At 44.3% G+C, this 12,551-nt stretch overlaps 1 protein-coding gene across 1 annotated transcript; it reads left to right on the forward strand.

Moving 5' to 3' along the window:
- Window positions 1-4,746: 4,746 nt before the first annotated feature.
- Window positions 4,747-8,860, forward strand: C10H9orf131 (chromosome 10 C9orf131 homolog). The gene is made up of 2 exons (XM_037850782.1): window positions 4,747-4,977; window positions 5,375-8,860. Exons 1-2 carry the CDS (start codon window positions 4,747-4,749, stop codon window positions 8,858-8,860), a joined length of 3,717 nt encoding a protein of 1,238 aa, XP_037706710.1.
- The last annotated feature ends 3,691 nt before the right edge of the window (window positions 8,861-12,551 follow it).

Below are 12,551 nucleotides of genomic sequence, written 5' to 3' on the forward strand. Positions count from 1 at the left end.
GACTAAATGATGGACCATGGAATCTACCATGGAAAGGGGGGACATAAAGGTGAGAAGTTGACTGACAGAGGAAAGTGTAAGGATCAGTGGACCGGAAACCCTGACTAGCCTGAAGAATTGGCATCTAGAAGGTAAGTCTGAAGGTTAAGTTCAGAGGGTGGGATGCCAGACTGTACTATTTCAGAAGGCAGAGCACTTATTGATGATAAGGCTTAGGATGTGGCCATAGAAGGATCGGAACAGAGGTAAAGGACTCCGAGATGAGAAGATCTAGGAACTGAGTCCAGGTCATTGAGTGGTCTATCCATTTGGATGTTTGAGTTTTCCAGAGGTTCTCCCTCTTCAATATCCCTGCAGTGGGCCTCATCCAGCCCCTTCCCTATCTTCCCGAGAATCTGCATTCATTCTTCAATCTAAGTTTTAGATCCCATAGAGGCAATGGCCTGGCTCTGGGCCAGAAAACAGAATATGGGAGTAAAAGAGGGCTGTTTGGTTTTTGTTTTGATATCCAACATTCATACCCTTTCTGGAAACAATAACTCTCTATGTCCTTTGGGGGAACTACCAAGATCCTACTTCTTCAATCTCGGTCCCTGTGTAGTTAGAGAGGCCTTTCCCCCCAACACCCTTATTCCAAAGCTATGCCCATGACTCAGGGCTGTCAAAAGAAGCATTTCATCTCCCTGGCCACAGTGAATGGTTCAGGGGTGGACACATGACCCAACTGGAGCGTTTAAGTTACAATGAGATTTTTGCAGGGATTGTTTACAAGTGGCACCATATTTTCAGATTCATTTGAACCCAGGAAAAGTAGCTATGAAAGCACCAGTGGACATCCTAACACCACATGAAACCTGAGAGTGAAGTCAGCATAGAAAACAGAAGGCCAAGAAATAGAAACTGAATCTTGATGATATTGAGATCCTGCGTCTACCCTGCTGCCTGAAGTCAGCTTCTGAACTCTTCAGTTATGAGTCAGTACATTCCCATTTTGTTTAAGCTTGCTGGATTTTATTTTCTGTAACATATTCAAATGATTTCTCACAATACTAGGGGATTCTCAATACCTAGCTCTACCTTCTGGGATAACCCACTACATATACTAACTTCTCTGTGCCTTGTTTTCCCCTTCTGTGAAAGGAAATAAATAATACCTACTTCAAAGAGTTGTAAAGATTAAACAATAAGATGAATTTTAGAGTATAGATGTGTTCCATAAAACCCTGAGAAACAAAAAACACCACATTACTTAATTTTTCTAAAGTAAATTAAATCTGGCTCTAAGCCCCCATTTATTAGGGTGGGAAGACACCAAATAGCAATCATTATTGAGGGCCCTTTTCCCACTTTAGCATGGTATACATTGTAAAACAACAACAACAACAACAACTGAAAAAAGAGCATCTGGTCTTTAGTCTATCTTGGTTATCCCTGGGGTGCACATTGCCCAAATCCATACGGTCCATTCCAAGGAGGTGGCACCACAGTATCTCTGCCAAGTGTGAAAACCAGCATCTTTTGCTGCAGTTTCTAAGACGATGGTGCTAGATGTTTAGTCCTCCAGCCATCAGATCAGCTCTCCTCATCAGAAGTCCTGCTGCCTCCCTCCTAGGGCACTTACATACAGGACCCTGCCACTCATGGAACCCATCACCACATCTCTTTTCTCAAGTCCCTGTGCCCACTATAACTTCTCTTCTTTCTACTCAGCACCTCTTCCATCTTCTCTTTCTCAAGAACACCCAGCTAAATTAAATTCCCCTCCCACAGAAGAGCCTAGATAAGGTTGTAGCACGAGCATCTTGCAACTTCAGTTTGGGGCCAGGGAAACACAAAAGCCATTAACAATTCTCTGAGACCAAAAACCTACAATCCTGGAAGAAAGGAGAAAAACATTACCTTTTTATCCTTTTGGACATCTACTCTGGCAGGGAGTAGGAGACACAATTAATAGCTTGGTAAATTATCTTGCCATAAATGTAAATGAACCAGCACACAATAAGGATTCAATATTGCTTTCTCTATTTCCCACCAAGACTCAACTTACCTTCTTCATCCAGAGGTAGCAAGCTCAAATATGAGGAAGGAAATACCAGTGAGTAAAATGGCCCAAAGATAAACAGCAACTAACTGTTAGCCTTGGCCTTAACAATAAGAATATGGTAAGAACTGTGGTGAATTGGAAAGCACATGTCCACTCCAACAGAAGCAACTGCTACTTAGTTCCAAGTGGTCTTCACTTTGAGGGAATGCAAGCCTAGTGTCACCAGATATTAAACTAGAATACAGATTATAGTCTAATATAATTGATTTTAAAATATAGGCTACTCATTCAAATTTTCAAAAATCACTGCTGGTCACATTGTCTGAGCCAAATATTACATAATCAGTGAGCCATCTGATGCCTTTCTATGGTTTTAGCTGCTACATATTACATGTTAGCTGTCAAATCTATATCTCCCCCATAGACTTATCTCCCAAACTTCAGATCCATGTAGCTAATTGCCTCCTGCCTAGCTTTACCTTGAGATGTCACAGGAACCTCAAATTCAAATGTCTAAAATGGAACCCATCACCCCCTACTCCACCCTAAATTGGTTCCCAGGTCTGTGTTCCCTATCTCAATGAAACAGCATCAACATATACCCAGTTTCCCAAGTCAAAAACCTTGAAATCCACAAAGGGACAAATACTGTATAACCTCACTTATATGAAATAAGTAGAACAAGCATATTCATAATGTCAGAAACTAGAATTCAGGTTACCAGGGGCCAAATCGAAAAGAGCAACAGGGAGTTAATGTTTAATTGCTAAGGACTTTTGATTTGGAGTGATGGAAGAGTTTTGGCAATGGATCACGGGGATGGAAACACAATTTTGGGTATCTAATTAATACCAGTGAGTCATATATTCAAAAAGGGAAAAAGGGGGAAATTTTAGGTTGAATATAAGTTATTATACACATATACACACACCCCTAGAACTGTACACATAATGTAAGCAGTCCACTAACTTAATAGCATAATTATAATCATTGTAACAAAAGTACCACACTAATGCAAAATACTAATAATAGAGAAAACTGTGTGTGTGAGGGGGGATATATGGAACTCCATACTTCATGATGTTTCTGCAAATCTACAACTGCTCAATAGAAAAAAAGAAAAGAAACCCTAGAATCATTCTCAACTCCCTCTCTGCCCCGCCTCCCATCCTATTAGAAACCAAGTCTGATCAGTTTCATGTCTGGAATTCTCCATTCCAACCATCGCAACCTTCATTCAGTCCTCTTCTTTTGTTTTGCCTAAACTAAAGCAAGTGTCTCCTTGGGGGGATTCATCCCTTACTTTCAGTCTCTTTTCCATCACTATAGCCAGAGATGCACACTTGACCTTGTCACTTCCCTCCTTAAAACTTTTCAACAGTTCCCCATCATTTTCAGGATAAAGTTCCAATTTCTTGGTCTAGTATACAGGGTCTTTTGTGATCTTGTCTTTCTAGGTCCATCTCCTACTACCTCCCCAACCCCCACTCAATACTACAGCCACACTGATACAATCTCAGTTTCCCGAATGGCACATGTTTTCTCTACCCTAGCATGCTTACACAGGCTGTAACTACTGCCTGTATTCTCTTCTCACTTCCTACAATGCAATCATTTTCTTGGCTCCTCAAGTCAAATGTTAATCATCTTCTCTCAGAAGCACCCCCTGACAAGCAATCCCCTTCCCAGGGTGGTTAGATATCTCCTTCTCTGCTCCCATAGTACCATGTGAATATCTCTATTTTGTCTATTACTTGACTGTTTCCCCAACTGAAAAGAGACCTGCTTTAGACTAGTGCCCAGCTTATTCACTTGTTTCTCATTAAGACTGAGTACATAATACGCACTTGATAAATGTATTTGCATGCATGCATGCATGAATGAATGAATGAATGATGGTACCAGTGGAGAAACCTTTCTTGCCCAATAGCATGTAGCCAATCAGTGACAGAGCTAGAGAACCCAAATCTTCTCGTTTTTTAGCTCAGTGCTCTTTCCACCAGACTAGGCTAGCCTTAGATGGAGGGTGGGATATTAAATTGATATTGGAAGGCAGAGATTGAAGTTTGGCCCTGAAAGGAAAGGTCGACATGGAATAGGGTGGTGTTTTAGGGGAAAGAGGAGCAAATAAAGAGAAATGGCTAAACATACCTGATTCGTCATCTTTACCATGAATGCTTCCCAAAAGGATCTCAGGCAACTTAAAATCAACCTAAGGCAAACTAATATAGCTGACATGAACATAAAAAAAGAGGGGGTAAATCCCATGTATTGAAGACGGAATGAGGATTGTAATCAGGAACCTGAGAAGAAATGCTTACAAATTTTTAATACAGCATATACTATGTAGCAGGCCCTGTTCAAAGCATATGACTTTATTCATTTATAAATGAGCAAAATGAAGCATTGAAAGTTTAAGTCTTTTGAGGTTTCACAAATAGGAAGTAGAGGAGCTAAAATTTGAAAAAAGGCAGTTTGATGCCAGAATCCATGCCCTTAACCACTATGCCTGAAGCATAATTCTGACCTTCCTGGATATCAAGACAAAAGGAGGCCACCCAGTTTCACTGTATGTAGAGGTGATTTTTGGCCCTAAATTCCAAAAACAGGCAGTTAGGCCTGCAGCCTGTGTGGGGGTTGGGAGTTCTTTGTTCTGTGATGCAGTGATGACCTCAGAGGAAACTGCCAGTAGGCTGAGGGAAATGGAATGGCTACTGGAGGGCTTGCTCAGTGTTGAGGGGAACATGGCACTTCTCTGGGGCCAGCTGATCCATGTCCTGGCCTGTAGCCACTGTGGTAGCAGCTGCCTCCAGAGTCCTGGGAACCTGGTGACACTATTCTTGTTCATGATTTGGCAGATCCGGAGGTGGTGGCAGTTTAGGAAGTGGCGACAGCTTCAGCCCTGGTGCTCTGGGGACATAATGGAAGGCAAGGTGGGTGACTTCTGACCATGGTTGTGCGGGTGGGTGAATGACTGTTGGTACTGCATGTGAGGTCAGGTGAGGGACCATTGACATGGATGTGGGCCCAAGTAAGTGACTATAAGCCATAGCTGTGAGGCTGCATGAGTGACCATTAACACCAGATTTGAAACCAGGTAAGTGATCAGTGACCCTAAATGTGGGGTTACGTGAGGGGCTGCTGACCCTCAAATGTGGGCTGGGTAATTGACCATTAACATCTGATGTAGAACTGGTTAAATAACCACTGAACAAATATATGGGGCCAGGTGAGTGACTCTGTTCACTCTGTATGTGGAAAAGGGACTGAGGGCTTCATGACATACCTTTTTTCTCTGACAAGACTTCATGTTCTTTCTTTACTACCCAGGGTCTACCACTTCTGTACCACATGGACTTCCTTGACCACCTGTGGAAACAGAGGTCAGGGGAGGAGGAGGAAGAGGTGGAGGAAGAGGAAACATCTCTGGGTTCACTGAAGCCATTTTCTCCTCCCAGAGAAGCTCCTATTAAAGAGCAAACTACCATAGTCCCACCCCAACCACCTTGTGATTCTGAGAGCTTCCCCAAAGCCCCAGGGACACTAGAACAAATCCTTGAACAGTCCCCAAACCCTTCCAGATTCTTCCCCACCTTCCAGATCCTGACCAACCTACCCGTGGGGCACAGTTCAGCATCAAGGAGCCGACTGCAACAGAAGAAAAACCAGCTTTTCTGGGGTCTCCCCTCTCTGCACAGCGAGTCCTTGGAGGCCACCTTCCTGATCTCAGGTGACACTTCTCCCCTGAAATTGTCTATTGATCCCTCAATCTTCTTCAACAAGCTTACCTTCCTGTCTAGACCCAATCAGCAGCTTTCCCAGTGCCACCCTCCAAGCCAGCTTCCAAATCAGCAAGCCCAGACTATGAAAGATCCGGAGAAAATGGCCCCTGATCCTCAGGTACTTCCATCTCCATCTTCCCCTCCTGTCCAACCCTTAGCCCTCCATCTAAAGGCTTTTCCTGCAGGCCACAAGGGAGTACTACCTGGTGCTGAGGAACATATACAATGGCTTACGCAACAGAGAGAGGGCCCTTGGGTCTCTGAGGTTCAAGTCTTGCACACTCAGCCTGAACTCCAAGGAACCAGCCCCTCCAACCTCTTCCCCTCATCCAAGGCCTGTTTGGAGGTGCCGTGGGACCTTAGCCTACAACTCAGTCCAGATTCACCCCCTGCTTCTCTGATGTATTCTTCTAGCCCTTCAGGAGTCCTGACTAGGTTTGAGGCCTCACGGAGGACCATGAGGCAAAATGAGGATTCTGAAGCTTCTGAGCCAGTAATAGTAGTTCCAAGCCCAACCCTAGCCTCCCTGCCAGAACCCCAGGGAGTCAGCCTTGTAGAAGGCCTGTATGGATCTGAGGCCCTTTGGGAAACCATTCGGCAAAGAAAGAACTCTCAGATCCCTGAGTTTCCAACCTTAGATCCTTACCAACCTCTAACCTTCATGACAGAGCCTGAAGGAACTAGTCTGTTGGGAGTTCCACCTGGATTTGAGACTCAGTGGGGAATGAGAGGATATAAAGAGAGCCCCAAAGCATCTGAGCCCCCAGTGGCAACCCCCGGCCAACCCCCAGATTCTCTGTCAGAATCCCAGAAAGTCATCCCTGAAGGAGGACTTTCTGCACCTAAGGCCTTCTGGGGAATCATGGAGCAAAGAGAAAACCCTCAAGCCCTTCAGTCTCCAATGCCAGTCCCCTGCCCTGCCCCAGACACCCTGCCAGAACTCCAAGGAGGTAGTCCCTTGGGAGATCCATCTGGATATGAGGCCCAATGGGGGTGCAGAGAAAACTCAGGGAACTCTTGGGCTTTTAAGTACACAGCCTTGGATCACAGAGCACGCTCAGTTCCTCTGCCAGGGCTCTATGGGACCAGTCCTACATGTGTCCCATCAGGATCTGAGGCTCCATGGAAGGGCATGCAGGGAAGAGAAAAGCTTTGGGTTTCTGCAGACCCAGGTCCATCTCCTGGCCCTCCCTCAGCTTCTCTGCTGGAGTCCCTTGGAAGGGGTTCCCAAGGAATCCTGTCTAAGTCCAAAGCTCTGTGGAAGACCATAGGGCAGAGAGAGAACCTCTGGACCTCTGAGTCCCCAGTCTCTCCTCACAGCCCACCTCTGGACCCCCTTCTAGAGCCCCACAGTATCAATCCTGTGAAAGGCCTCTCTGGATCTGAACCTGCATGGAAGGACACTGAACATTTCTGGGCTTCTGAGCCCTCACCTCTGGCACTCAACCCACTCCCAATAACTCTTGTACTGGAACCCTTCAGAGTTAGCCCCATGGAAGTCCTGTTTAGCTCTGAGGCTATATGTGACATACAAAAGAGAAAGAACTCCTGGGCTTCTGAGCTCCTACCTTGCAGCTCATCCCAAGACCCAGATGGAGCCAGCTCCCTGGGAGTATTTTCTGACTCTGAGACTGTTGGTAGGAGCATGGAACATGAAGAGAAATATTGTGCTCCTGTGCCCCAAGTTTGGGGCCCCAGTCCACCCTCAAACTCAATGTCAAAGTCTCTCATAATGGAGCCTATTGGACACCAATGTGACTGTAAGTTTGAGGGGACAGCACTGGAGCAGAGAGAGAACTGTTGGACCACTGAGCTCCCAGCCCCAAAGTCCAGCTTACCCCCTGTTCCTCTACCAGAGCCACTCACTGACCCTGAATTTGTGTGGAAAAATGTGCCACAAAGAGAGGGCCCCCAGGACCCCAGTTTTCCAGCAGTGGATGCCCTGCAGCCAGTGCCCTGGCCTCCCACCTTAGCTGACGCTCTGAAGATTGATCCCATCCAGCCTGATCTACCCAGGGGAGAGACGCTCCCAGGAACTAAGGCAGAGACTCCACCCTCCCAGTGCGAAACTATCCAAGGGAAGTCCACCCACCCTGAGGTCCAGTCCTGGCACTGGAGTGAAGAGTTGGGACTCAGGCTGAAGAAACTGCAGCAAAGCTCTGCCTCCAGATCCCCAGGCTCAAATCAATCATTTCCCTGCTCTCCCATCCCAAGCTCCACAACTCCAGTCTCCTGGGGACTCTCTCCTTGCCTCCCACAGCAGACTCATCCCTCCAAATTGTGCCCCAACTCTTCAAGTTGCTGTCCCCCAAAAACTCAGGCCACACTACCACAGCCTGTCCAGGCCCCCCACTGTCATCACCCCCACTCCTCCTCCCAGCCTCAGCCACAAGGCTCTGGCAAGGCAAAAGAAGGGTCTCAGAGAGAGGAGAGAGTGAAGGGGAAGATGGTGGCTCAGGTCCCTTTCCAGGGGTCATGTGTTCACATGGAGGCTGGTAAGAACTGCCCAGGCCTGGGAAAGCCCTCAAATCTTGAGGTTCTGACTTCAGGCAAGAGACAGGATAAAGCTTTAGCCTTACCTTCAGCCAAAAAGAAAGACAGCCCCAGGAAACTCAAAGCAGGAGACCACAGAGGAGAGGGTATAGGATTGGCATCATTCACAGTTTCAGGGAAGAACCACTCTGCCAAACCCCAAAGGCTAGCAAAGGTCCCTGTAGGCAGGCCTTCCCAAAGATCTCAGCACAGGAGCGAGAGCTCTCAATGCACTGGTCTCTCTCAGAAGTTTCTTCCCAAGGCAGAGGGTCCCCAGGATCAGCAAGGGGCAGGGCTGGGGACTGGTAACTTCCTGAACCCTCAGCACTGTAAGCACTGCAGGCACTGCAAGCACTGCCCTTGGGCACACGTCGAGAAGCATCTCTCCTCTCCCCCACCTCAGGCTCCCCTTGTCAGGGGTCTCCAAAGGGTGTTAGCCAAGTTTTGGGGTCCCATTAGACCCCTGCCCACCAAACCCAGTCAGCAAAGGAAAGACAGATAGTACTGGCACTCAGTACTTCAAGACCTGAAGCCAAGCCAGACCATGTGAGGGGAGGGGAGTGGGAGGCCAGCAGAGGAAAGCCTAATAAACTAGCTGAATTGAACAAATCCCACTCATGTCTTCTTTGGAGTCTACAGTATTGGGAATGTCAGTTTCCCACTAACTGCTGCAGCCATTCTCTCCAGAAGTAGAGTGCTCAGGATTCTGCAGGCTTCACTTTATTTTCCAACCCTTCATAGATGATCACATCCAGAGTCCACATGTCCCTACTCTACATGAGACAGTTGGGCCAGGGGAGCACAGTGGCCCTGAGAGGGAATGCTGGCTCTAAGAGGGAAAGACTCAGTACAAGTAACAGAAGAGAAATCCATTCACATGAGCACAGCTGGTCTGGGTCTAGGTAGCTGTGCTCAGTCCTGGGTATGGTCTTTTTCACCCCCTTGAACCATACATTCTCCACATATCTCCAGGAGGATTTCTTCTCAGCCCTCTACTCTTTTCTCTCCCTGTGTCAGCTCATTTATCCCTAAAATTCCACCCATGAAAACAGATGAGCATCTTTTCATGTTTAGTGAATATCTGGATTTCTTCTATAACTGCCTGTTCATATCCTTTACCCATTTTTTACTGTTTGTTGGATCATGTATTAGTTTTCTATTGCCATCATAACGAATTACCACAGAACACCAATTTGTCAGAAACTAAAATTGAGGCATTGGCAAGGCTGCACTCCTTTCTGTAGGTTCTGGGTAGGATGTTTCCTTGCTTTGTCCAGCTTCTAGAGGCTGCTCACATTCCCTTCCTCCATCTTCAAAGCTAACAAAGGTGAGTTGGGTCCTCACATTGTATCACTCTGACCTCTCTTACCTTCTTCCTCCACTTATAAAGACCCTTGTTACAACACTGAGCCCACCTAGATATAATCCAAGATATTCTTCCTATCTTAAGGTCAGCTGATTAGCAACCTTAATTTCTCTTTGCCACGTAATATAACATATTCAAAGGTCCCAGGGATTAGGACGGGACATCTTGGAGGGCCATTATTTTGCAGAGACATTGACTCAACCTGTTATGTTGCAAACCTTTACTCCCAATTTTTAGTTTTTCAATTCTTTTTATGGTGGTTTTTACTGTACCAAAGTTTAAAATGTTTATTTAGTTAAATCTATCAACACTTTTATGACCTCTAAAAAATTTCATCTGGAATTCTTATAGTTTTGGACACTTTAGATTGCTAATATAATTTTTGTGTGGTATGAGGTAGAAATCTTGTTCCTCAAAAACTGGATGACCAATTTTATGAATATCCTTTTTAAAAACCAGAAAGTCTTGAACCTATTCCATTAAATGTCATATTGTAAAACATGGATCATTGTTAAGCATCACCAGGCTTCAGATCCACATATTCAATAGCATATTACATGTCTTCACCTCACATTCAACTTGTACAAAATTACTGATTTATGCATATACCTGCCATCCTTGACTTTCCCCTTGGTCCCCCTTCTAACCCATTATCAAGCTCTGTCAATTAATACTTATCTAATGTATTACAAATACATCTTCATCTCTCCATCTTCACCATCAGTCTTAATCCCATCATCACTTCTAACCAAATTGTTCTCCCTGTTCCTTGTAACCTATACTCCACATGGCTACAAGAATGCATTTTCTCTGGAGACCAAGTGACCCACTCTCTTCAACAAGCCAGTGTCATAAAAGTTTGAGTAAAGGAAACACAGAAGCAATTGATGGTCCTGGATTGGATATGGTTTTGCTCAAAATGGTTGTAAATGACATATATAGATTATTTAGCAAAACTTGAATATGCTATGAATAATTTGATTAAATGAAAATTTACTGGAACGGAAAGATGGAAACTTACTGTCCAAAAAAAGGTTATAAAGCATCATGATCTCCTTTTGGCATAAAAAATACCAGGTGTAATGAAAATGTTCAAGGATTAATTGTGGTGATCAATGCACAACTATGAACAACTGATTATACACTTTGAAGGATTGTATGTTATGTCAATATATCTCAACAAAATTGCATTTTAAAAAAATACCAGGTGTATATACGTACATATGGATCCAGGAAGATATTGCACAAAAGTTATTAAGAATGGTTCTCTCATTATTGAGAATTACTAATTTTTAAGATTTTGCTTATATCTTTCTAAATTTCTACAATGTACATTATTGCTTCTATAAAAATAAAAAGGCTACAATTTAAAAAAATAAAAAAGGTCATTTAAATAATGAATTTTCTACATTATGTCAAATGAAATAAGCCAGAAACAAAAGGACAAATATTCTGAGTCCACTTACATATTTATGTCGTTTCCCTGCTTAAATTTCCCTGAGGTTCCAAAACAAGTCTCAAGGTCACTATTGGCATTTGTTTCTTTACATGGTTCCTGACTGCTCCAACTTCACTCCAGTATCCACTTTGCTAGTCAACTTGATGCTTAAAGCATACACTATATTTTACCTTTTGCTCAAACTGCTCTCCCCCACTTCTCCATGTCAATTTTCCCCACCTTCAAAGCCTAGCAGACTACTAAAGCCTTTTCAGATTGTCCTCTTTGTATGGTTTCCTCTGCAGCCCCATAACACTGTGTGTCTTGTTGACAGCATCTAATGTTTCCTGATTATACAGCTATCATGCCCTCTAAAGAAAGTGAGGTACTGTGAGGTCAAGTAAAAATTCCCAATCCAGTGCTCTTTCCACTCTACTATAGTCCTTTTAGCCTGCAAATTTGGCAGGGGAAAAAGTCAGAAGGTACATGCTGTTCCCCTGCTTCCTGTCTCTAACACCACTGTTCTGTTCCAAAGCTTTATTTAGCCCCAACATGTTTATCCCCAAAGTTACCACCTGCTGGCCAAGGATGAAACTGAAAATACTTTTCCTCCCCAACAAAAAAATGTCTCAAATGCAATTCAGAAATCTCCATTTGACCCAAGGACATTTAATGAAGAGTCCATGCCTTTCCAGACTGCTTTATGAAAAATTCAAATCCTGTATTCTTCTTTCTAACCACTCATTAAGTTGCAGGGCTGTGCAAAGCTGACTACTTACTTGCCAGTTTGGTTGAATCAGTGATTAGCAGACCTATGTTCATAATGGGTATCGTGTGCCCACTGTACTCTCAGGGTAACTTCTTAGATCCAGACATATCTTAAGATGTTAGGCTTATTGCTCCATTTTTGCTCTTGCTTGTGACATACTATTGCTCCTTATGATCAATTTGATGCCAGCTTCTTGGTCAACTCCATTGTCTAATTATATCATGGAAAGAAGTATCAGCCACATCAAGATGAAATTCCAATTTCTTTCTGGGAACACTTGGGGGGGATGGGCTGCCTACACTGCTTACATTTTGGTTTAAGTGTGCAGGCTTCTGTAGGAATCAGTTGGCAACAGAGTTGCTCACACTGCTTTCTAGTTTACAAACTATTTTCAATCATTTTATTGGATCAAGAAACTTGAGGCCCCCCAAAAGCTAAGTACTTTGTTCACACCTACACTACTCAAAGCACAAAAGCCAGAACTAGAACCAGGTCTCCTAAGATTGGCCTCTCGCTAAAAGTCTAGGCTTGTTTTTTTTCTAAAGGAGAATCTAGAGTTCCAACTTGCTCCGCCTCTACTTCTATAGATAGATAGGCTTCATGTGACAAGTGAAGATAAA

This window comes from Choloepus didactylus, chromosome 10 (genome assembly GCF_015220235.1).
Source record: "Choloepus didactylus isolate mChoDid1 chromosome 10, mChoDid1.pri, whole genome shotgun sequence".
Classification (NCBI taxonomy): domain Eukaryota; kingdom Metazoa; phylum Chordata; class Mammalia; order Pilosa; family Megalonychidae; genus Choloepus; species Choloepus didactylus.